The sequence below is a fragment of the Clarias gariepinus genome, chromosome 24, assembly GCF_024256425.1.
Source record: "Clarias gariepinus isolate MV-2021 ecotype Netherlands chromosome 24, CGAR_prim_01v2, whole genome shotgun sequence".
Lineage (NCBI taxonomy): Eukaryota > Metazoa > Chordata > Actinopteri > Siluriformes > Clariidae > Clarias > Clarias gariepinus.
In genome coordinates this window covers 15,133,010-15,159,489 of record NC_071123.1, presented here as the reverse complement: position 1 = coordinate 15,159,489, position 26,480 = coordinate 15,133,010, and the positions used below count along the sequence as shown (strand labels likewise).

Genomic DNA, 26,480 nt, shown 5'->3' with positions numbered 1-26,480 from the left:
GTAGAAAATATTACTATAATCTATATATTTCTCATGACTTTTTTTAAATCCTTAGGAGTACAAATTAATAAATAGCTAAGGCTTATTGTGTCTCGTGTTAACTAGTTCAAGATTTTAAAGGTCAGCTTCCTGTTTGATGTTGACCACAAAAACTTGCCATCATCATAATGGTATTGCTATCACTTTTTCAGTTCTGCATATTTTGACTTTTGCTTTATACATGCACACACATGTACACAGATAGACCCAAAAACTATATACACACTTTAACAGTTAAACAGTTGTTATCTATGTCCTTTTTAATGTAGTCAGGCAAACAAATATATAAGTATTTTAATGAAATAAAATATTAAATAGTAAATTATAGTACATTTATTGCTATATGATAATATTTTGATAATATCATTAATATTATATTATATAATATACATAATACTATTTTTGGCTGTCTCTGTTTACATATATTAATACACTATATGGACAAAAGTATTTGGCCAAACCTGTTAATTATTGAATTCAAGTGTTTCTGTCAGGCCTTTTATCATCAGTAAAGGCCAGTCTTAATGCTTTAGTATACCAAGACATCCTGGACAATGCTATGATGTTTCCAACTTTGTGGCAACACTTTAAAAAAAAGCCCTTTTCTATCTCAACATGACTGTGCCCCAGTGCAAAAAGCAAGGACTATAAAGACATGCTTTAATAAGTTTGGTGTAAAAGAACTTGACTGGCTCAAGCAAAGAGCCCTGACTTCAACAACACTTGCCTTCTTTGGGACGAACTAAAACGGAGATTCTCTTCCAACATCAGTGCCTGACATCACTCTACAGAATGAATGGACACGAATCCCACAGAAACACTCCAGATCTTGTGGAAACCCTGCAAAAGGATGACCAGCTCCATATTGAAGTTTATGTATTTAGGTAATAGCACAGTACTTTTTTTCATATGGTGTGTGTATCAAAATCAGAAAGAGCTTTACTGGCAAGTACATTTGCATACAAGGAAGTTGTTTTGGTGACAGAAGCTTCCTGAGTTAATAATGTAAATAATAAATAAACATGAAATGCAATAAGATGTATTATCAAATATATATATATATATATATATATATATATATATATATATATATATATATATATATATATCAGTGGTATTGCATAGTGTTTCTCATATTGCACATAATTTAAATGCACATTGGGGAGAACATTTAACTGTCCATGAGGTAGATTTCCCGGGGGAAGCTGTCCTTGTGTCTGGTTGTCCTGGTGTTCAGTGCTCTGTAGAGTGGACCAGACTGCAAAAGTTCAAGGAAAAGATCTTTTAGATGTAAGGGGTCATAGGGATTTAGTATTGTCCAAAGTAACTATAAACACACAGTATAATTCAACAGTGTGTATATAAACACAGCCAAAAAATACACACCTACTTTACTAGTAAATTCAATGCTAATGTTATATATTTATATGTGTGATATTATTATTAATAAAATATACTGTTTTTTGTTTTTTTACCTGAGGTGTGTATAACTTTTTTTTCACTGTGGAAGGTCCTCATATGGGTCGGTCTTCATAATGATAGTATGACAAACCTGAGTGTGTGTGTGTGTGTGTGTGTGCCAGAAAAAATAAGTCTACAAACAAGTAATGTTGTTTTATTAATATTTGTAAAGTTAACGGTGTTGTGTTAAAGCGTTTGTAGCGGTGCTGTGTGTCCCGCAGTGATCTCTCTCTCGGTGACGGTGGCGGAGTCCCGGCTCTAAGCGGTTTGTTTACCGGGTAGTTTGGGTTATTTCTCTTTGGCCCCGCCCACCCGAGCCTAATATAGTCCTGAAAGCGGAGTCAGAGCCTCGAGCGCCGCTCGGACTTTTAAAGCGGGTTACATAACGCGCGCTCTCCAGCTCCTCTCGGTCTCGCGCTACACCGCACTCTCTGTGAACTTTCCTCCCTCCTCAGGACCCCTCCTCGCGCGCTTCCCGCAGGTGCCGCGCGCTATGGCCAGTGACGTGTGCTGTTTGGCTGAAGCCCGGCGCGTGGCGATTTTCGGCGGCACGCACGGGAACGAGATGTCCGGCGTCACGCTCGTGTCCATGTGGACCAAAGACGACAGCGAGATCCGGCGACGCAGAGTGCACACCGAGCCGTTCATGTCCAACCCGAGAGCCGCGGAGAAGTGCGCCAGGTACATCGACACGGACCTGAACCGAGCCTTCACAGAGGAGAACCTCAGGTAAACACTCACCGTCAGGTAAACACACATCTCCTGAGCAGTGGAGCTGGAACATCTGCTGATCCAGGAAGAGGGGAAAAAACGTGACTTGAATTATGAGGAAAGCACGTCGAGATAACATCTCCCGTTGCGTGAAGTAATCTCACTATTGTTATTATAACGATAAAAAATCAAAGGAAGGCATGTTGCTATTGATTTATCTTTTTTATCACGACAAAAAAAACTTTTATTTACAAGGAAAAGCTAATTTCTTTAGGAGAAGAGTGTTTTGTTTTTTCGTTATTATGACATAACAATTCCTTGCAAGAAGGGTCATGCACTGTACTAAAGCTGTTGGTTAGATGGTATATAAGTTTACTTACAACTTTTTTAATTCACTTCCAGTTCATGCAGTAGAGTACAACATTTAGAAATGTTATTGCTCACCCTTTTCCCTTTTGCTGTTTTTTTTTTTTACTATAAATAAATAAATAAACATCCAGTATATAGGGCTCAGGAGTGTGCAATATAGAGTGACTTATTCTATGCAATATGATGAACTGATTTTTTTTTTTCATTTTAACCAACTATCCAAACATAACTGAGCAAAAAACTTTTAAAAAATGGGTCACACAGTTCTACTTTTTTTTTTTTGCAACATCATTCCCCTATTCCGGTTCCTCCATCCATCCGGGAACATCGGGGACGGGGGAGGCCAATGGTGAACACTGTGTTTATTCCCATCTTGTACAACCATTTTAGGACAACATTCACATGCACATTCACACACTACAAGCAATTTGGGAAAACCAATTGGCCTAATCTGCATGATTTTGAACTGTTGGAGGAAACCGGGAACCCGAAGGAAACCCACCAAACGCACTGAGAACATGCAAACTCCATGCACACAGACCCAACGAGGGAGGGATTCAAACTCAGGACCTGGAGGTGCAAGGCGATAGTTCTAACTAAAGTTCTACATTTATTCTTTACAAAAGTTATTATAACTTTCTTTCTACCTAAAGCTTCATTTAATCAACATTAACCTATGCTGTGTTATCAGCATGTATCTGAGCTGCTTAACTTTTAAGGGTTTAAAAAACTATCTCTAACACTATAACATAAAACAAACTGATTCAACAATTTGTAATGACTTGTGATACAAAGAAATGAAACAATCCTTATAGTATCGAGGCTCGCTGCTTGGTGCCATCCTACAGTCAAGTTAAACAACTTCACATGTTCATGGTCAATAAAATACTCCAAATTTACATTAACACTCTAAACCACAATGTTAGTCCTTTGACTGAATGGGTTGCCACAGTGGACCATTCGATCCGCACATAACTTCTCAAAGGTTTTACGCCAGAGGCTCCTCCTGCTGCGACCTTCCCATTTTATCCAGGCCTGAGACTACCAGCACTGTATCCAATGTCTGGGGTTTGGGCATTGTGTGGGAAGGCGCATGGCAGGCAAGAAACCTACCACTGAGCCACCAAAGCCCATACTGCCCAATCCACAATAATATATAATATGAAATATACCACTCAAGTGATCATACATACAGTGAAGGAAGGCTACGGGCTACTAAGTTCATCTATTCTGAAAAAAGCAAAAGTAAAACAACATAATTATATACAAAAGTTTTCCTTCATACATAATAAAATGTTCACAAAAAAAGAACACACTATAAATTGGAGCCCAGCTGGCAACTGATTCTAAACTCCAGTAAGGTTAAAAAAACAGATGCTTCCAAATTTTTTAAGTAGGCACAGAACAGCGGACTGACAACCAAAGCTCCTACAAAAAGAAATCAGTAAATACAAAATAAACACACTGATCTTCCTTTTACATCAGAAGGAAATAACCTTCTTACGTAAACTTTTTCCTTCGACCCCCTGACGGGTTTAATTTCGACTTAAGTCCAGGAACAGGTGTTGTTTGTTATACTGTGTTAGAAGTTTCTAAGAATAAACAGAATAAAATGCCTCCATGCAAAACACCTAAAGGTTATTTAAAAACATGAATAATTAAACTTATTTTTTTTTCAATAGTGTTAAACTTTAATGTTAACATGCAATGAGGCCTATTTCCTAAAATGCAGCTAAAAAAACAGCACTCAAACTATAAAACCATTATGCTTTCACTCTCCAAAGGAAAAAGATCACTATATTAGCATTCAATTCAATTCAATTTTATTTTATTTTTATTGTCGCAAAGCAGCTTTACACAATCAAAAGAATTATTTAAGTATTAACGTTAAGATTTCCCTGCACTAGGCCTACATCAAAAACAAACCAGTCTTTCCAGATTTAAACAAAGATATTATTGCTTGCCACACCTGTCTTAAAACTTCTGCCTAACTGACAATTCTACCTAATCCTTTCCTACCAGGCTTTGCCTAAGTGACAGTCCTGCCTGCCAATGGGTAGAATGGTGGTCCCTCACTCGCTTGCTCACTTATCGTCTATACCACTTTATCCTGTGTACAGGGGGGCCTGGAGCCTATCTCAGGAGATTTAGTACATGAGGCAGAGTACATCCTGGACACACACACAGATACACACACACACACTCATTCACACATTACATTACGGGCAATTTGGGAATGGCAGTTAGCCTAATCTGCATGTCTTACCCGGAGGGTAACTTCCCGTTATTTCGATCGGACCAGTTTTTAAATGTTCAGTCACTATGATTTGAGGAGAACGAAGGTTCTAGTAGTAACAAGATGCTTTTTTGTTATATTAAAGAGATGGTTTCTCAAAGTAACATGATGTTTTGCATGAAATTTGCATGCCTGCATTAAATTAAAAAAATTCAATGTGAAATGCATAAATGACAGTTATTCAAAAAGTTGTTCAGATCTAAAATATTTCATGTCCTTGAACAAACATTTTCTGTTGTTTTTTTTTTTTACTTTTTTTTTTTTTTTTACCTTTTTTACATTCTTAACACTGATCGTGTTTAGGACTGTCACATGATGTAGCTGATTTCAAAGGTAAAAAAACAATATCGCATTTTAAAAAGATAAGCTGTTCTCTGGGGATAGTTTTTAAAGTCCTGTGTAGAAGGTGGGTGGTGTAGTGGTTAGCACTGTTGCCCTGCACCTCCAGGGTCCGGGTTCGATTCCCAGACAGGCTTGATTCCTGTCTCTGTGTGCATGGAGTTTGCGTGTTCTCCCCATGCTTGGTGGGTTTCCTCCCACAGGAATGCAGGTTAGGCTTAATGGCGTTCCCAAATCGGCCATAGTGTGTGAATGAGTGTGTGTGTGTGTTTAAGCCCTTTGATGGATTGGCACCCTGTCCAGGGTGTACCCTGCCTTGTGCCTATCTCCTAGGATAGGCTCCTGAATACAGGACAAAGCTATGAGAGTGAGTGTAGATTGAATTAGAGACTAGCTGCATTGATTTCAAGTAATTTAAAGGTAATCGGTGTGTTATCTTAACAGCATGCATTCAACAAGGTGCTGGAAACAGTACCTAAAGACTTTGGTCCTTATTGACATGATGGGATCACACAGTCACTGCAAATTTGCTGGCTGCACATCCGTAATGCGGATCTTCCGTTTCAACACATTTCAAAGGTGAAACATAGGATTGGGATCTGGTAACTGTGGAGGCTGTGTGTGGGTACAGTGAACTCATGTTCAAGGAATCATTTTGAGATGGTTTTAGCATTGTGACATGACGTGTTGTCCTGTGGTTATACAGTAAATGGATGGACACGAACAGCCACAATACTGAGGTAGGCTGTGGCATTGAAATGATGCTCAGTTGGGAATAGGGGGCTGAAAGTGTGGCAATATCCCCACACTATTACACCACCACCACCCGAACTATTGATACAAGGCAGGACCAAATTTAGACCCTATCATCTGCAGAAATCGAGACTCATAGGATCAGGCAATGTTTTTCAACATTCCGCTGTTCAGTTTTGGTTGATCCCAGGCAAATTGCAGTTTCCTGTTTTTAGCTGAAAAAAACCTGTTGTGTTCTGCTGCTGTAGCTTATCTGCTTCAAGGTTTGACTCGTTGTGCCTTCAGAGATGCTTTTAAACATGCCTCAGTTGTAACAAATTGTTACATGAGTAACTGTTGCTCTTATATTTTCTCGAACTAGTCTGGCAATTCTCCTCTGACCTTTGGCATTAACCAGGAATTTTTGCCCAAAGAACTGCCACTTATTGGATATTTTTGTCTCTTTTTTAGACCATTCCATATAAACCCTAGAGAGGGTTGTGTGTGAAAATCTCAGTAGATCAGCAGTTTTCGAAATACTTGGACATCACAATATTAGCAGACAGTATAAAGTAAGCTATAATAGCTATTAGCTATTGTGCTATCAGTGTCTGTTTAAATATAAGCTAATATGATGTTAATGTATATACTGCACTTTTTTCTAATATGCTAAATCTCAGTCAATGTATTAATTCCTTAAGACTAAAAACATCAGTAATGTTATTGTTATTTGTGTATCATGCAGTAAAGTATTATTTAAGCCAATAACACAACTCCTAAGACCAGATGCAAGAAGTGAAAAAAAACACACATATATATATATATATATATATATATATGTGTGTGTGTGTGTGTGTGTGTAACTTTTAACTAGTCCCACAAGTTTCTTGTTGTCTTGCTATAAGTTTCACAATCTCTTAGTCATCACGAATCCCTTTGAGCACTAAATGGAAACACACAAAAAAAAGAAGGTTACCGAGAAGTAAGTGTCCACGCTGCCAGCAACTCCAGATGTTGTGGAATCGAGGACAAAAGTGTCCTTAGTCATAAATATAGCGAGGTTTCACATACCATGACTTATAGAAATGAATCTGCAACAATGCTGTACATAACACATTAATTCAGGGCTTTAAACGGCCGTATTGTGCGTATTGTCCAGTAAAAATCGAGCCTAATTGAGAGTTTATTGGAGCCGAACTCCGCATGAGGTTTTAAATAATAGACAGATTTAAAATCGTTTCATTGTTCCATTGCAAATGTATTTCGAGTACAGCTTTGATGCTTTCCTTCTGTTTATTTTATTTAATTTTTTTATAAAAAGCTATCAAATAAAAGCTTTTGAAAGCAGCCTGGGTGTTGCTGAAATACAATCCCCGCTTCGGTGTAACAGTGTACGTCTCATTTACATGTTGGAAATTAGAGGTTGTTTGGCTCCTATGTCTCCTTTGTCATTCTTCCAGGGACAGCACTGGTTAGATATTCATTCATTCACTCATCCCTTTCATAATAAATTAATTTTCAGCCAATGGTATGTCATTCGTTCATAACTATTATTTACTGTGTCACGTCACGTCTAAACCATGGTGTTTATTCTAGCGCACTAACTCCGGTTCAAGAGGATTTTCTCCTTTCTCCTGTCTAGACGTGACGATTAAGTGCAACATGCAGAGATACCTCTAAGCTCCGCGGTTTCCTCTCAACAAGCACGTGGGCAGAAGAGCTTACACTTTAACACCGTGTCTGCAAAATGGTGCAGCGGTGCTTCTTTAAACACGTTGCCTAACTGTAGAAAGCATAACTATAAAGAGTAACTTAAGGTTAACTTTAAAACCTGGATTGATGATTGTACTGGAAAGTCCACCTTCATTGCGTTAAAATGTACTTTTTTAAGTTATCCACCAACAGTTTTTGTAAAACAAAAAGGAATAGATTTGAAAGTTCTAAATTGTATTGTTATACAGTAGATCGTGATCCCAAATATATCTCATGCAAACAACGAGGGATCATAGGCAAATTGTTTGGGCCTGCAGGTCTTGATTTATTTTATTTTTTCTTCACATGCCAGCCTAAGATTGGTTACAAAAAGAGACAGTGCCATTTGGGAAGCTATTATCGTGAAGAATTTAGTGTCTTGTGTCCAATCAATTTTACAGCCAAGAATTTTGATAGTAGGTGTGAATCATATCAGTGTTGTGAAAAGCTAAAACTAAATGGCAGCATCTTAAATGTGACCTGTCATATCAAGTCCGGCATTAAGTCAGACAGATTAGCCAATAGAGTGCAGTAGCTGAAATGTACTGTTTCAATGTATACGATCCAAGCTGGTTACGCGAGTTGTAATAGATAAATGAAAAAAATTCAGTATAATAATTCTCAAGCTTACTCACTCACTGACTCACTGATCGTCTATACCACTTTATTTTGTGCACAGGGTCGCGGAGGGCCTGGAGCCTATCCCAGGAGACTTAGGGCTCGAGGCAGAGTACTACATGTACGGGGTGCGACACACAAACACACCCATTCAAACACTACAGGCAATTTGGAAACGCCAATTAACCCTATCTGCATGTCTTTGTACTGTACTGAACATGCAAACTTCATGCATGGAATCCTCATTTTACTATTCTGAAAATAGGATTTAGATTGAGTTTTCCAAGGCCTTATTTATTTTCCTATATCTCAGCAACCAGTCATAATACAGTATTAAAAACAATTGAACCAGAAATCTGGTAATATAACTCAAATCATCCAAAATGTGACGTAATTTGTACCTGATCCAGTTACCATTCTTAAGGGGTAACCCAGCGCTGAAGAATTTACTATTCTGTTTGATTATCCCTCTATAATAGCATGTCTAACAGTACAGTAGTTTCCTCTGCCTTGTTTATTTTAACACGTTCGTTTTAACACGTTGCCATTTCAAAAGTAACAGGTACGTGTACATCATGGTGCATACTAATTTAAGGCTAAGAATAAACTGATAAAAAACATGCTGTTGTGTTTCAATACCATTCATTTCGGCTATATAGTGAAGTGAGGAGATGTTCTGTAAGGAGTCTCCAGTGTCAGCAGGTACTCACAGTGAGAGGTAAAGCTATTCGTTCACAGGGAGGTCTTCAAGACAGATGATGATGTGCTGAGGGAGCAACTTTTAGTGAACGCTGTCACGTCTGTGGTCACTGGAGCAGACATGTCACCTGCTCAATATTAAAAAACTAAAACAAACAAATGTATGTACTTAAGTACATATTTTATGTATCTGTATTTTACTTGAGTAGTTTTATTAGAGGCTACTTTTTTTTTTTACTCCACTACATTGTACAACAAATATCTCTACTTTTACTTCACCGCACTTTGACATGGTACAATGGTGTGTAGTATTTAAAGCAGGAATTTCTCTACTTTTTTTTTTTTTTTTACTTTTACTCAAGTAGACATGCAAATGGAGGACTTCTATATTTACTTGAGTAGTATTTGCTCTAAAAAATCTCTACATTTACTAAGAGGGATTTCTATTTCACAGAAACCTTTAGGACGGACAGTCCATGTAGTCTTAATTTCATTTTAAAAACTCCTTAAATCAACCAGATGTAATTGTTGGATGTAAATTTCTGAGGTACAGTATATATGAGCTGCATCATTTTATTCTAAACCAAGACTGCATTAAATGTAACTATGTTAGCCATCATCTTTCCTCAGCATGCCAGGTGGCGATGAGCTGCCATATGAAGTCCAGCGAGCCAAGGAAATCAATCAGATATTTGGACCTAAAGGAAGTCCAGATGCCTACGATGTCATCCTCGACCTCCATAACACTACATCCAACATGGGCTCCACGCTTATCCTGGAGAGCTCGACTGACCACTTCAACCTTCAGATGGTGCATTTCATCAAAGTAAGCAGCTTATAAATGGCACACATTGAGGTTGGTACTCTAGGAATCTTCCTGGGTATCATGGAAATAATTCTAAATACAAACTTACAATTTGCTGGTAAGTCTTTATGGAGTTAATGTGCTCAGTTCCTGGTAGAGGTCTGGATCACGCTGTACATGGCAGGATTACCTCTGACTTATTTATTTAGCTTATCACAATCACAGTAGGATGATGGACTTCATACTATTCAGACAGCATCAGGAAAATGCTGTACATTGAACTTTTAAGAAAAGTGTCAGCTTGTGGCTGTAGTTAAAGACACAAAGCTGTGTCACTGAAAACTTCTGTGATCTTCCAAAATGGGAGTTTAGAAGCAAAACAGTCCATACAGAAATGTCATGAGAATTAAATGAAGTTCCATGTAGCGATATGACACATATGGAAATAGTAAAACATTCATCGTAAATGTTGAACCTGTCCTCTTTGTAAAGAATAAAACACAATGAGGTGAGTTGTTTTAGGTAAATAATGAATAGTGGAGTAGGTTTAGGACAGTATCAGCTTACAGTATTACCTTTGTGCCTTTTGCTCAGAAAGCCATGGCTCCGGAGAGCTGCATGGTGCTGCTAAATGAACATCCTCAACTCAAGTATGCAACGACCCGCTCTGTGGCGAAGCACCCTATCGGTGAGTCAAATATTCAGCTGTTCAAATTCGTCAGTGCAACCTTGTGCTTGGTTGTTTTAAGAATGGAAAGCATTTTAAAGATGCCCTTTCTATAGTCCCATAAAAGTTCATTGAGTCCCGAAGTTCTACTATGGACTTGGAACTGAACACAAGTGCTGGTACTGAAGGTGTCACTTTGAGCTTACAACTATTATAAAAACTTAAGATTAACAAACTAAAGAAGACTCAATCCCAACTGATTTCACATAATATACATAAATATGTAGACAAGGATAGAGTTTATCCCAAAGGTTTATCCAGCGCCACTATCTATATCTCTTTCCAATTTAACTTTGAACTGGATATGGCCTAAATTGTAAGGTTTAAAAAATACAAAACTACCAGCATACTCAAGGAAATATCTGTTTTGTTTTTTACACATTCTAATATACAGTATACTGTGATTGATTAAATATAATATGTATTGACCGTAGTCGTTTTTTTGGCCATTAGTCAACAATCAGTGGCATAAATTATAACCACAAAGCCAAAACAGGTTATCGAGAACTTTTGCAGACCTTCGGGTAAAGGCGCCCCAAGTGGAGCTCAGGTGCTTACTGTTTGCTTAAGATCTTGAGATGTCCCTAAATCTTGCCAAGAGTCCACCTTTGGTGAATTTAGTTGACCGAACATGATTTATAAAGGCACACACCTGTGTGTATGAGGTTTAAAAATTCACAGTCCATGTCAGCCCAAAAACCAAGACATACAAAAGCGTCAAGGAAATCTCTTTAGATCCCTGAGATCAAATTGTCTCAAGATATAAATCTTGGAAAAACCATTTCCAAAGCATTGACTGTTGACATAAGTACAATGTTTAGAACCACCAGGACTCTTCCTGGACTTAGCTTGTGGAGGGCTTTGGTCAGAGAGGTAACCAAGACCTGAATGGGCACTGTAAGAGAGCTTTGAGAGAGGGGAAAACCTACCTAGAAGGACAACCATTTCAGAAACACTCAATCAACCAGGCATTTGGAGTGGGATGTCTAGACAGAAGCCACTAGTAAAATGTACATGGTGCATTTGTAGAGATTTCGGTCCTTTTGAAATCCCAGTACACTAGGCCTTCAACCTTGATGAAGCCAACCCATAGCATTTAAAATTCTCCTGTTACTCAAGGACCCTTGGAGCCATCCTTGAATCATCCAAACTTTATGGCGCACCTGAAGGCAGGCACTTATTGACTATAAGAAACCGGATTCTCTTACTCTAAATGCAACATCTGTCAAAAAAAGGCATTGCTCAGCTGAATCTCTACAGTGAAGCATAGTGGCGTCAGCATCATGCAATGGGGTTAGTTCCCAGTAGTGATGAGAATTAGTAGAAAGATCACTTAGAACACAACCAAATACAAAAAGTTCCTTGAAGACAACCTGCTCCAGAGTGCACAAGACTGGGGGAAGGATTCATCTTGGCTCAACGCAAAGAGCATTAGACAAAACTGGAGTGTCTCTGATTTTCCTTGATTGCCCCAGACTTGACGCTCATACAGAGAGATTTGGACATGGTTGGTCACAGATGCTCATAATCTATTTTGATTGGACTGGCCAGGAAACATGGGTAAAGAATTACTATCATTCTTTAAAATACTAAATACTGGGTATGGATAATTATCAAATTTAAATCTTTCTACCAAGATTTCTGTTTACAACAAATAACTATGTTCAAGTAATCAAGTAATGCATTGATATTTCAAAGCGACCTGGATGTCTGACCCCAATTCAACCCTCCCACCACCACACACACACACATGTTGCAATCACTTATGTAACTAAATCACCACTGAGCAATGTTCATGTTATGTAATATCTGTGTCTAAGATCCTGACATGCATTTCAGGGCTTGAAGTGGGTCCCCAGCCTCAGGGAGTTTTGCGAAGCAATATCTTCAAGTCCATGCGGATGATAGTGAAACACGCTCTGGACTTCATCGAGATGTTTAATAGCGGTAAGGGTAATATAAAGTATCTTTAGATCTGTATATTTATGGATGTGACCATAAATATGGTCATAGTGTCTCAAGATGCCACAATTTAGTGGCATCTTAAGCTGTCGTACGTATTTGAAAGCATTACCCGCAATACAGTAAAGACATTGAACAAGCATGAACCCATCACATTAATAATAATGGCAAAAATAACTTTCAGATATTTAAGTATTATAAAGCGTAACATCCATTACATTATTTCAGAGTCATTCGGTTTCTCCAAGCCCTCAGCCAGCTGTGTAAACAGCGAGAGAAATATTTTTTAAAGTCATAACAGAACATTTAATAGACTGAGTCACCGAACTCTGTTGTGAAAATGACCTCAAGAACCTTTGAACAACAGTGTTCTCCAGAGATCTTGTTCTCTCTTTTTTTTTTATATACTCACATGGTGCAAAAAACAAGCCTTGGGCACTCACGTGTAACATCATCTGTGCCTTGCTCAATGAACAACACGCACATATACACACACACACACACACACACACACACACACACACACTTTTTGTCTTCTTTCTTTTAAGCGGAAACATGCAGCAAGAGCCAAAGCCTGACGAGTGTGTCTGTTTCTGCTTGTGCATCTTGTGAATGGGATACTTGTTAAAAGTTGGTTAGTTTCCACGTCGTTAGGAGTGTAACACTGCTGTTGTAATGTCATGTGCGAATGTTTTCCTGTGAGTCCTGTAAACTCGCCTGTGTTTGGAAGTTGAGTCAAGAAAAAGAACGATAATGCAAGAGTACGCAGTATATGAAATAATGTATAGTACCAGTCAAAAGTTTGGACACACCTGATTTTTATTTCTTTCTACATTGTTAAACAATGCTGAAGGCGTCCAAAATAACAATAGTTTCCTCTGAACAGTTGATATTGAGATATATCTGAGATATATCTGTAAATCCTTCATAACGGCTCTAATCTGAGACGCTATTTGTTAATTGGTGATTTCTGAGGCTGGTAACTCTAAATGAACTTCTCTGCAGCAGAGGTTCGTCTTGCTTTCCTGGGAAGGTCTTCATGAGAGTCATCATGGTGCTTGACGGGTTTTGCAAATATATAGTATATTTACTTTTATTATATGGTAACATTTAAGTTAGCAATAATATCATACCTCTGAATGTAGTAAAACACTTGAAGGGTGATGTAGATAAATAATAAAGAACAGGATTTTGGTTAACAGAATGAATCAATTGTATTTTTTTTAAAACAACATTTTATATATGTTTTATCTGTTGACATATACATTAAATATTGTAAGTTCTGTACATTTATTTCCTGTTATCAATTATGTTGCAGCAGCTACTAACAGTCAAAGCCTTTCATTTTCTTTTAAATTTAGAAATTAATTAGAAAATCTGTTAGAATTACATATTTAACATTTCAAAACATTTACATGATAAATATACAGGACATATTATAACATCTGTTAATACATAAAGGCTGTTTTTATGTAATCCCTTAGTGTACAGTAAGTTGTTTTTAAAATATACTTATATTTCCGAAGGGTGTTCCCATAAATAATTCCTAATAAACTTTCAGCAAGTGAAACGCCTGATGCTTGAAAATCAACCGATAACTTGTCGCTGACTTGTCTAAAAGTCTGTGGGAACTCACAGGCGTGATGTCGCAATAACACCCAACCATCCTGACATCGCTCCAAGCCATTTCCTCATGTTTCGGCCATTAAAGGGGTTCCTGGGAGGCCACCGTTTCAGACGTGAAGCAGGCAGTCCGATCATGGCTCTGGTGCACTGAGAAAACTTTTCACTTTGATGGTTTTCAAGCACTAATGAATCACTGGGTTGAGTGCATTAGTGTAGCAGGGGATTATATAGAGAAATAAAAGGATTTTTTTTTTTTACACCCCTTGTATTAATAGATAAATATATATATATATATATATATATATATATATATATATATATAAAGAAAATTAATTGTAATTGTAGAAAATTACAATTTTCTACAAAATTTCTACAAATTTCTTTTTGTAGAAAATTAACACCCTGATCTGACCAATCAGAATTGAGAATTCAATAGTGTTCCTAATGTTTCATTAGGTTTATTTACACAATGTTTATGAGCAAATACAAGGATGTGAAAAACAAAAGACCCCAGGGAACACAATCCCAGTAGAAGCTGAAACGAAAATGTGAATGCAAAATGCGAAGCGAACACATGTAGATCTCACAAAGCACAGAGTCGTTTTTTTGTTGTTATTTTTTATTTTTTTATCATATAAAGTACAGTGCATCATTCCTGGATTTTAAACTGTGTTATATATGTTTCATATATATTATATTATATAATATCTGAATTATGTCTGTATCTCATTGACCACAGGGGTGAAGATGGATTTACGCTAAGCTGGATTGACCCTGTGTAGCAAATGTGTCCTAATTATATATAAACCTGACTCCCAGTTTCGAATGTACGTTATGGTGACAGTGATTCTGTCACAGATGAAAATTGCACATCATTACGCCCTAAAATCTCAGCCTGTGATCATTTCTAGGATGCAGGTCTGAGCTTCAAAACTCCCATTTGTAATAATGGACATAAAAAAAAAAATCTTCTTCCTAGTGGTTATCGCATTAGTGCAGGGTCTGCTTTTTGGCACATTTGTCTTCATTTTTTTTTTAGTTATGGGTGTCCCCCTGGGACGGCTTTGTGTCTTATCCGGCCCATTTAGATTGTAATGCACCTGCCTCGTGGCCTTTCGAGTCCAGTCGTAGTGCTGTCTTGGCAACCAACTGATCATTGCTACAGGTTAGGCGTCTGTACCACTGCAGATGTGCGCCATACATCCTCTCTGTTATTGCTGTTATTTCTAAAATCTTCCTTACTTGTTATCTCGATCTGTCTTTTAAAAATGGAAATATGATGTCTGACTATCTCCACCCTTTCAAAACATGCTTTCTCCACCCATAACATCGTTTTCTTAGTATTATATACAGAGAGCTTGTTTTTATTTTTGCTTAAATCACCTTGCTTTCTACATAAGCCCAGATCATGTTGATGCTGATTGACATAAGCAGATTGTAGTCATTTTCTTTCATCACTGGTCTATTGTCAGAGCATCTTCGTCATATAATCTGATATAGATGACCCATGTTATCATCCGATCTGTTATAGAGTTTGGCCAGGAATTTATTAAGATCATTTTGTGCAGCATGACAGGTAGTAATTTTAAAGGAAACTACACTGCTAAAATTGCATGTAATAAATGCCTAGAGAAACACACACACACACACACACACACAAGGCATGTAGTCAGTAAATGCCATACCAAACCATTAAATGTGGAATTTAAGTTTAACCTTAGGTATGATTTGATGCAAAATGACTATAAAGTGAGTCAGAACCCAGTCAGAGCACAGAGCTGAACAGTTGAAGGTTAAAGGCTTGGTATCTGTTAGTCTTGGTATTTCAATTTAACCTTCACAATATGCCTTGATGACAGAACCTTAAGCTAGCTTTTTTTTTTTAACTCAATAAACTTTTCTTCAGTCAATTTTTCTATCCTTGATTTTATATCCTACAGTGTTTTTGGCTTCTAAGTAAGGTGGCTTAGTGTTTAGCACTGTTGCCTCGCACCACAAGGCTTAGTGTTTGATTCCCGTCTTGGGTCTGTACTGTATGTGTAGAGTTTGCATGTTCTCCCCGTGGGTTTCCTCCAGGTTCTCCAGTTTCCTTCCACAGTCCAAATACATGCACGTTCCCAAACGTAGTGTGTGAATAACATTCGGATGTAAAGCTGAAAATACAACCCCTTAAGTAACCGCCACAGAAACGTCGGATATATCTCCAGGGTGGGGAGTATACGTCACCTGAAATGAAGCAATGTGCCGGATCAAGTGCTATATAATAAGCTGCTGATGAACGATGCCAGAAGGCATTTTATGTTAATTGCAAGTAGGAATGCAATAAATTTGTAGTAGTAAACTACCCCCTGTATGCACATGCATGATGACTGTGTTCCCTATCCTGCAAGTAGCATTATGGGTAGTTTCTCCTCAGTCTGCAGAAAGGAACGCGATGTGCCTGCAAGATGGAATATGGATATAAACGTTAGGGGCAGGGCTGTGTAGTGAGCACTTTACTGTATGTAGTGTAGTGAGCACTGTACTGTATGTAGTGTAGTGAGCACTTTACTGTACGTAGTGTAGTGAGCTCTGTACTGTACCGCAGGACTGTTTTGACAGCATGTCAAAACAGATGTCAGGAGATTAGTATTATCTTAAACATTGACATGGAAAAATATTCCTTGTGTGTCATCATGCTTGCTCATGTCATGCAAAACTGTTTGTTTGAATTTTTCGGTGTGCCCCCTACTGGAATCCTCTGGTAACACGCATTATATACTGTATAGGTAAGTATGTGAAGAAATATGCTCACGATGCTGTCGCGTGACTGTGCAGATGCATGGTTTAACAGCAGGTCTATTTCCACCCTTATGCTTCACATATTATATAAGCCTTTTTTAAATACATATTTATTTATATATATAGAGAGTTTAAAGCCACCTACTTGTGTTTAAAGGTTTGGGTCCGGACCCTATGTATTTAATTCTTATTCTCTTTTACCGACAGCACTCGATTAACCATAATTGTTCATTTAGTTGTCCTTTATAGAGAATTCCATCAAATCCTGAAACAAAAATGAACAAATTAAACAAAGGGAAATGCTAACAGTGACAGAGTTCAATGATAAACTCAGTCGAATGTTCAGTTGGGCTTTAGTTATTAATCATAAAACAAAATACTATGAATAATTCAGTAACTATAGTGAATCAATAGTCCATTTTAGTTATGTCTTGTGTGGTTTTGTGCTGTTTTATGGAGCATTATGTACACACAGTGTATATGCTGGATTTGGTTAAAATGGCAATTAAAAACCACTTGGCAATTGAAAATGGAAAGTTTAAGAGGTTAAAATTGTTGAAGATGCTAATCAAATACCAAATAAGTCTAAAATTGAGTGGAGGAAAAGAAAATACAAATAAAAGACAGAGTTTCTTTTATGTTCTAGTGAGGCTGTTTCCTGTTTTTGTGCTCAGCATTTTAAGATTCCTTGGAAGTGAGTTTATTCATTGCTGTGGTGTGTGTGTGTGTGTGTGTTTTTCAAAGGCGTGGAGTTTCCAGCATGCTGTGTGGAAGTGTTCAGGGTGCATGAGAGAGTGGATTACCCAAGAGACACAAACGGCAACATCAGCGCTATGGTCCATCCCCACTTACAGGTATTGCATGAGCACACTCATCCTCTCTATTACTAAGATATATATATATATATTTAATTATGTTTATTTTATTTAGCTACAGAATAAAACACTTTAAGACATGCTGTTTTTGGAATGATCGTAATGAGTGACATTGTTACTCATTACGAGTATGTGGGGCCTCGCAATGTGGAGTTACCATAACCGCCCCGAAGTTATTTTTCCTGGTTTTAATGGTTTAACACCCATGTGCAATTTGTCATCGAGACTGAAAGAGGAAAATGAAAGCAGAGGAAGGGAGAGGTTGTATTTTGTGCAAAACTAAAGAAATCCAAGTCACTGGTAAGGCCGAGTCACACACTTTAAAAACAAACAGTGACCCGGCACGAATGTGTGCGTCTTAAAGATGTACGTTTGGATTACATTGTGTAACTGTAACAAAAAGAACATGGGTGTATGTGGCAAAGCAAAAAACTGAAGAAGAAGAAGAAATCCAACAAACTAAAAAAAAAAGTGAATAAAGTTTGGAAAAAGATATACACAGTATTTCCCTGAACTGGCATGCTTTTCTGCTTACTACATTTGTGAAGAGTGCCTGTTTGTGTTACTGTTGCCTTCTGGTCTTCTCCTTTGACCTCTTTTATCAGCAAGGCATTTCCTTCCACAGAACTGGAAATGTCCCAGGTGATCAGCAGTTTCTGAGATACTCAAAATTTCATAAATCTTCTTGAAATATATATTTAAAAAAATCTATTTAAGCATTTAAATTTTTTCTTGTATACATGAATTCTCTCTCATCTTCTATATCGCTTTATCCTGTATTCAGGGTCACAGGGACCTGGAGACTTAGGGCACGAGGCAGGGTACACCCTGGACAGGGTGCCAATCTATCACAGGGAACACACACATACACACTCTCATTCACACACTACAGGCAATTTGGGAACGGCAGTTAGCCTAACCTGCATATCTTTGGACTGTGGGAGGAAACCCACCAAGCACGGGGAGAACATGCAAACTCCATGCACACAGAGACGGGAATCGAGCCTGGCCGGGAATCGAACCCGGACCCTGGAGGTGCAAGTGCTAACCACTAAACCACCGTTTTATTATTATTATACATGACATGTGACATTGTACAATTCAAAAACATTGCCACAAATAAATTCATGCAGTGTATAAAAACCACCAGAACTGCTGCGATATATGAACGCAAGTTTGACTGTTACAGCCCTTCTTTGCACCATCTGCTACCATTCGCTCATGTCTGCTTCTCAAAAAAATTAGCCCTAGTCATGTGACTAAGTACAGGTTTTAGAAAATAACTGCATATTAGGGAAATTTCCAGCTTTTTTAATGCTAATGCTTTTTTTTTATCATGATATTTTAATCCATTTATTGGTGATACATTTATTGTGATTCTTTGAGGTAATATATACGAGGGGCGTTAAAGTCAAACCAGGCTTCAAACCTGATTGCCATTTACAGAAGACTTTAAGCACAGTACAGTGTTCCCGACCCCGGGCTGCAGTCGTTTCTGTGAACATTTACAGGGTGGAACACATGATCTTTGAAAATCGACAGATAACTTGTCACCAACTTGTGTAAGAGACGAATCTGTCTGTGGGAAGTGTACAATCATTCACCAAAACAACTTGCACAATACAGGAACTTGGCTGAGAGTTATTGCCACATCCTCTGTACAGTCCTGACTTCGCTCCAAGCCATTTCCACATGTTTGGGAGGTTAAAGGAGTTCCTGGGAGGCCAGCGTTTCAGACTTGAAATAGGCAGCCTGACCATGTACTGAGTGTGTACTGGTGTACTGAGAAAACTACACCAGTACACTGAGTAAACTTTCTACCTTGATGATATCCAAGCACTAGTGAAACACTGGGATAAATGCATTATTGTATCAGGGGATTAAACAGAGAAATAAAGTATTCTTTAGTGTTCCTTTGCTTTGAACCAACAAAAGTCCTGGTTTGATTTGAACGCCCCTCGTATAAGCTGAATGCACGTTTGAAAGAGCTGTTCTATCCAGTAGAGATTTACTTTAAGTGATACGTTTCTGATGGTGCCTTTTTTAACACTTAATTATGTTAAATAAATTGTCACAAACGGCAAAGGACGGTTTTCAGAACAAGATGGATTTTCTCTTTTTTTTTCTCTCTCTCTCTCTCTGTCTTTAGGATTGTGATTGGGAGCCCCTGAACCCCGGTGACCCGATGTTCCAAACCTTCGACGGCAGGACCATCGCGTACGAGGGAACCGGCCCAGTCTACCCGACGTTTATTAACGAAGCCGCCTACTACGAGAAGCACCAGGCCTTCGTCACCACCTGCAGGGAAACGCTAACTGTTCATTCCATTCGGAAAACAAACACCAAATGACCATCTGAATAACCAGCATCAACTATAACTTACTTCTGTCCTGAAAACTACAAAAACTTATAGAAATCTTTTATATTTCTTTATAATCTTTCAAACTAAATCAGGTTAATGATCTCTTTACAAATTTCAGAAAAACACTTATTTTTCTATCAGTTTTGACGTTTGTCATACTTAACCTATGTTTTTTCTAATATGGTGCAGTTTATATATTTATAAAATTCAAAATCATCACATGGTAAATCAAAAACTTTATACTGTATTTATACTCTTATTCCTAGGCATTTTTATACTTTCCCAATCAGAACATGTTGTACAAGATTTAAGGCTTAAAAAAAAAGCCAGGAAAAGAAGCGGATGTAGATAGTTCCCAGATTTTAGTGCATTTCTCAACATGCCTTCATTGACTTCCTCTAAAGACTCTGTGTAAAGAGGAAGACGTGCTTTTAGATAAATATTAAAATTTTATTTAATTTGAGCCTGCATTATGTGATTAGCAATTTGTTTTACAATCCGTTACCCTAATTTTACCATGGTCATAAAAATGGGAATAAATACCTTTGGCGTCCATGGTCCCTGGATGGACTATAGATGTTTCTAGATGAATTGGTGGAACCTTATTTTGCCAATTACAAAAACGCAGAGAAATGTTCGTCATCTTAAATACTTTTATCAAATAGCTTTACTTTTTTTTTAAAAAAAATCCCCGATCGTTTGTCCACGTTGTTAAGATCAAGTAGCGGACGGTCGTTCATAGTTTATGGGTTTTTTTACCAATAGAAAGGATTGGAAGTGGAAATCTTTAAAAAACGGACTCTTTTGAAAATAAGATTTCGACCTTTACTAAAAGAGTAAAATGAAATTGAACATTATTAGCATGCAGTGAGCATCAGCATCACAATATCTTTAGAATGAACAAAATAAATGATGACAATCTTAATTTTTCTCTTCCCATAACCTTCAGGAATAATCAGCTCGGATGATCAGCTTCCCGTTAAACATTGAACTAAGCAAATAGTTAAGAGCCTTCCGTTGGATAATTACTGCAGTGATAAATATGGTTCAGTTGGAAACAAGTTATGTAACACTAATGGATGTAATGAGAAGAGAAGTGAGCTTCTTATTTCCTAACCAACCATGTCAGAAGACATACCCTGTGGTCGTGGCAAAGATGCTACTCTGTTTCAAGGGTCAAATTATTGTCCTGCATTAAGCAAAGAAAACAACTAAGGCGATTGCTGAAACTACAAAAATTGGGTTATGAACTGAAAAACACATTATAATCTGGAAGGATAGTGTTAATTAAAAACAACAGTAGAACTCATGGCTATGTTTCATCAGCATTTCAGCATGTACACTGTGAAAAGAACTCGAGGGATTGGGACTAAACAGCTGTGTAGCCTTAAGAATCAACTTATCAGGGAGGATAAATGGGGAAAAAAGACTTTACTTTGCTAGGGAGCATAAAGAATAGAGATGGACTGTCCTTCTGTCCCATCATCTTTATATTGAGAGAAATCGATGCAACTCTGGATATAAAATATTTTGTAACATTGCACAAACTTCTGGAAATGATGCCACTGCCGTAATTAAAGCAAAGGGCGGTCCAATGCAATGTAAGAGTGTAACTTTTTTTTGGGTGGGTTTAATGTTAAAATTATTTTGACATTATTTAATTTACACAATAACAAGGCAAAAATAATCAGATTTCTAAAGTATATAATGTCTCAAGAATATATTTCAATCCAAATGTTGGAAAAGTGCATTTGGACGAGTAAAATTTCATAATATTTAGGTAAACGTTTAAGATATGTATTAGAAAAATGCAATAAGTGAATCAGCAAATTGGTGCACGAGAACTGAAACAGAAACTGGCAATGCAAGCCTGTCTAGACAGTCCTTATTGTTACTTTTGCATGTCTGCTTATTTACACTTCTGCTTCTCTGGTATTCAATGCTTCATTTATATTTTTGCCCTGCCGTTTAAACAGAGGTAAAATTTTGTTGCTTGGCTGGTTTGTTTGGAACCGTGCGCTGGTGTGCTAAATAGTGTCTCAAAATAGTGTGCTGCTTAGCACTGGACAATACTGACAATCGAGTCATTTCATTTTCTGTAATACTTGAATATGTGTGTTGGCTGTTAGCTGTCAGCTTCGCCATGCGTTCATGCCCTGGTGCTAATTTTGTAAGTGCCCCTAAGCCTTGTTAAGTCAGTGAAGGCATGTACAATAGGAATGCAGACTCAGAAGAAGAATCCATCCTGAAGCGCTTATGCATTTATTCTGAATTTATTGTTTGATTATTATTTGTTGTATTGTTGCTACAGTAGTGTTTGACTAACTTCTAATAAGTGGCACGAGTAGGATTTATCCCATACTTCTTTCTCTTTACCTAAAGAGAGCGATGTATGAGCAGACTTGTATGATTAGTCAATTCGTGACTTTGTCATATTTCATGTAATTGTAGCCTTCAGTGTAAAGCAGGCTCAGTTCGAGAAGTAACGTTAAAATGAGAAAAAAAATTACAAATGCTGCAGGTTAAATAAAGAAATATGGGTTTTGGCTTTACATCGGAACATGGCACACTTATTCTACTGTGATCATGTAACGCTTTTTGTAGTGAATGATGATTATCTAACAGCACAAAGCTCACCGACCTATGCAAAGAATATTATGTCCTCAGTAATGTAGCACATTTAAATATAATGCTCAATGCTCATGGACAATCTATTTTACGTAAAATATGTTAAACACCAGAGATGTGTGAAGTATTAATTTTTAATTAGATTATATACTATATATTTTAGTAAGCTAAATCATGTGATTTTTTTCTCATTTCATTTTAATTAGATTACTAATAAATGAATAGATTTTAAGGAACTATACTCTATGTATCAGCTGCTGTCTGTTTTTTTTCTTCCTTGTTTTGTATTGCACATATTTAACGGAAAAACAAATGAGAATAAATATTTCTTATTTGAAATTCGCTTTAATCTTGCAATAATATCAGAATCAGATTCGTAAGTTAGACCTGCAAAAATTTTCTTTGCCTTGTAGATGATGTAGAACATTGAGCTTTTTTTGGTTTTACATCGAAGCACCACTAGAGGGTGACACTCACGTGCACATCTACAAATAAATAACAAAAAAGATTTATTCGATTATTAGGGCCCAAGCACCATGACTTCATTACCATTGCTCTGATAATAATGTTTTAATAGTCCTGATGTCATAAATGTGCGAGGCCCTCTTGTTCTTGGATTTATTATTTTTTTCATCATTCAGGTCCTTTGGGCCTCCACAGGAGATTTTGCTGCATAACTCATACACATTTGCACGTATGCATGCCAAATTCTGCACACTTAAGAATTTCATTGAGCTGAACAATGTTCACTATGCATGTCACAGAAACACTACATACACACATCCTATACATGCACATACACGTACTAAACACACACAAACACAATAGACACACACATACTACACAAACGATGACGGGCCCAAGCACCTGTGCCACTACAATCGCCACCAAATCCGGCCCACATTGAGTGTCATCAGCAACCGGGGCTTTTCGAAAGTGTTAACTTGCTTAAAAGGCACACAGGTTGTATGTTGCGCACAGCTGGAGAAGGCGCACCAGAAAGACGAGGCTAGCCTTAAACTTACACCATATTCAGTGACAACGGCGCCCAGAGCTTTTTAGCTCAAAAGGCATACATGTTGTGTGGTGCGCAGATCCGGTGCACAGGTGCTTGAGCCCGCTCATTGTCGCTTGCAACTATATTTAAATCTTTACATTTATATTTATTAGCTGAAGAGATTAAATAACTTTTTTATATAAACTAGTTACTGCTAGTTAATGCTGCACAAACCAATTCAAATCTAAAACTAGATCCCTGACACACTTGGGATATGAACTAACAAACATGTGTGCGTATGATGACCACATGGTTATTAGTTCATATCCCAAGTGTGCACATGATGGCCATATGGTTGCTAGTTCATATCCTAAGTGTGCATTTGATGACCACATGGTTTGCTGACACACTTGGTATATGAACAACAACCATTTCATCATATTCACAAACTTAACTCACTGTTCTGCTTGACACATGTAAGAGGTTTTAATGTCATGAAGTTTCACTTCCTTTAGCTTTTACTGCTTACACAGCTTTTTCCCAACCCGTAAAGACACAGAATTATGCCACTACACTTTTAGTCAACAGGACAAATCCCTTATTCATTTTCAGTAAGCATGGCTTCCCCTGAATCTAGAGGTCATTTGAGAACACTGGATGTGAATACACATGGAATGGGATGCCAGTGCTCACTCATTAGGATATCCAGTCTCCTGAGACCTCCAGCTGAGTGTCTGTAGCCTCAGAGTCCTTTTCTGTCATGAGAGCACTGGAAGCCATTGTGGTCTACACCTGTTGTAGGTCAGTCACCTTCAGGTTTGACATGTTTTGCATTCTGAGGTGCTTTTCTACTCAACAAGGGTGCATGGAGTAGTTATTGGAGTTGTTGTCAAGACCACTCTGACCATTTTTTTTATTAATATTTGGAATGGAATTGGGGGGGGGGGGGGTATTTGTAGAGATCAGCACATTTTTTAAATCAGTGCATAATTGCAGTACTTTCAAAAACATCAAAAGTACAAAAATCTCTCACTCACTCTCTCTCTTCTCTGTTTCTGATTTCAAACACCTGCTACATGACTGAGCATTTCATAGAGGGAAGGCAAATCACACAATTAAGTGTAGTAGTCAGCAGAGGGCAATATTACCGCTTTAAATGCTACACACCACTGTTCATGCAGTAGAAAGTGCAGATATTTGTTGTAGGATGGAGTGGAGTAAAACGTATCTTCTAAGAAAACTACTCAAGTAAAGTACAGATATGTGAAAACAATTTAAATGTTCTATTTAAAACAATCTATTTACCTTCTCCCTCTGAATAATGTTCGATTCTCCCCTCCATGCATAAACCCTGGAGATATATATATATCAACTTTTAACAGTTGACTTTCAACTGTGTTTACTTTCAGTAAACTTAATGTGTAAATATTTGTATGAACACTAAAAGAGTCAACACCATAAGACATAAACTAAGAATATTTCACAATGTGTCCTTGAATAAAGGGAGGCTCAAAATCAAAAGTACCAGTCAGTATCTGGTGTGGCCACCAGCTGCTTGAAGTACTGCAGTGCATCTCCTCCTCATGGACTGCCTATTGCGGACAGTCTGAGCACTGATGGAGGGATTGTGTGTTCCTGGTGTGACTCGGGCAGTTGTTGTGGCCATCCTGTACCTGTCACGCAGGTGTGATATTCGGATGTACCGATCCTGTGCAGGTGTTGTTACACGTGGTCTTCCACTGCGAGGATGATCAGCTGTCCTTCCTGTCTCCCTGTAGCGCTGTCTTAGGCGTCTCACAGTGCGGACATGGCAATTTATTGCCCTAGCCACATCAGCAGTCCTCCTGCCTCCCTGCAGCATGCCTAATGCACGTTCACGCAGATGAGCAGGGACCCTGGGCATCTTTCTTTGGGTGTTTTTCACAGTCGGTAGACAAGTCTCTTTATTGTCCTGCGTTTTTAGAACTGTGACCTTAAATGCCTACTTTCTGTAAGCTGTTAAGGTCTTAACGACCATTCCACAGGTGCATGTTAATTAATTGATTATGGTTAGTTGAACATGCATGAAAAACATTGTTTAAACCCTTTACGATGAAGATCTGTAAAGTTATTTGGATTTTTAAAACATTATTGTTGAAATACACAGTCCTAAAAAAGAGACGTTTCTTTTTTTGCTGAGTATATGTATATATTTCCAGGTTGGAGAGTATAATGTGCCAGATGGCACGTGGACGAACCAAAATACAAAAATAAATAAATTATTAATTTTTAAATAAAAAATGGTGATAATGCACATTTGAGTCTTTCTAGGAAAGTGGACCATAAGCATATTCTACATTCAAATATTATGCATATTATTATCATTATGTATTATGCCCTTCACCTAAAAGGAAGATAATGTTGAATAAATGTGCATAATATACAGTAGGAATAGAATAGATTGCCGTTCCTAGATTAGCCACTGTATGGTATGCACCACAGATTACAAGGATCAGCTGACAGAAAAATCCTTGCACTTGCTGGAAATGGCTGGGATTACGTCATAGCTCTATATAATAGAATAAAGTCTGAACTTTGAAAGTAACCTAATCACAGTCGGAGTTTATCATATCAGACCAGGCCAAGGATGTAGACTGTACACCCAACCCATAGCAGCAGTGTGCAGGATGTACGCAGGAACGATACACACCTAAAGGCTTTA

At 37.7% G+C, this 26,480-nt stretch overlaps 1 protein-coding gene across 1 annotated transcript; it reads left to right on the top strand.

Moving 5' to 3' along the window:
* Window positions 1-1,980: 1,980 nt before the first annotated feature.
* aspa (aspartoacylase) lies at window positions 1,981-22,510 on the top strand. The gene is made up of 6 exons (XM_053485567.1): window positions 1,981-2,229; window positions 9,647-9,842; window positions 10,416-10,509; window positions 12,388-12,495; window positions 17,662-17,771; window positions 19,942-22,510. The coding sequence occupies exons 1-6, from the start codon at window positions 1,994-1,996 to the stop codon at window positions 20,140-20,142; spliced, it is 945 nt and encodes a 314-aa protein (XP_053341542.1). The 5' UTR covers window positions 1,981-1,993; the 3' UTR covers window positions 20,143-22,510.
* Window positions 22,511-26,480: the final 3,970 nt, after the last annotated feature.

Coding starts and splice junctions, on each gene's coding strand:
- aspa (XM_053485567.1), top strand. CDS start 1,994: ATGGCCAGTGACGTGTGCTGTTTGGCTGAAGCCCGGCGCGTGGCGATT. Junction 9,843..10,415: donor AGATGGTGCATTTCATCAAA/GTAAGCAGCTTA, acceptor CCTTTTGCTCAG/AAAGCCATGGCTCCGGAGAG. Junction 12,496..17,661: donor CATCGAGATGTTTAATAGCG/GTAAGGGTAATA, acceptor TGTTTTTCAAAG/GCGTGGAGTTTCCAGCATGC.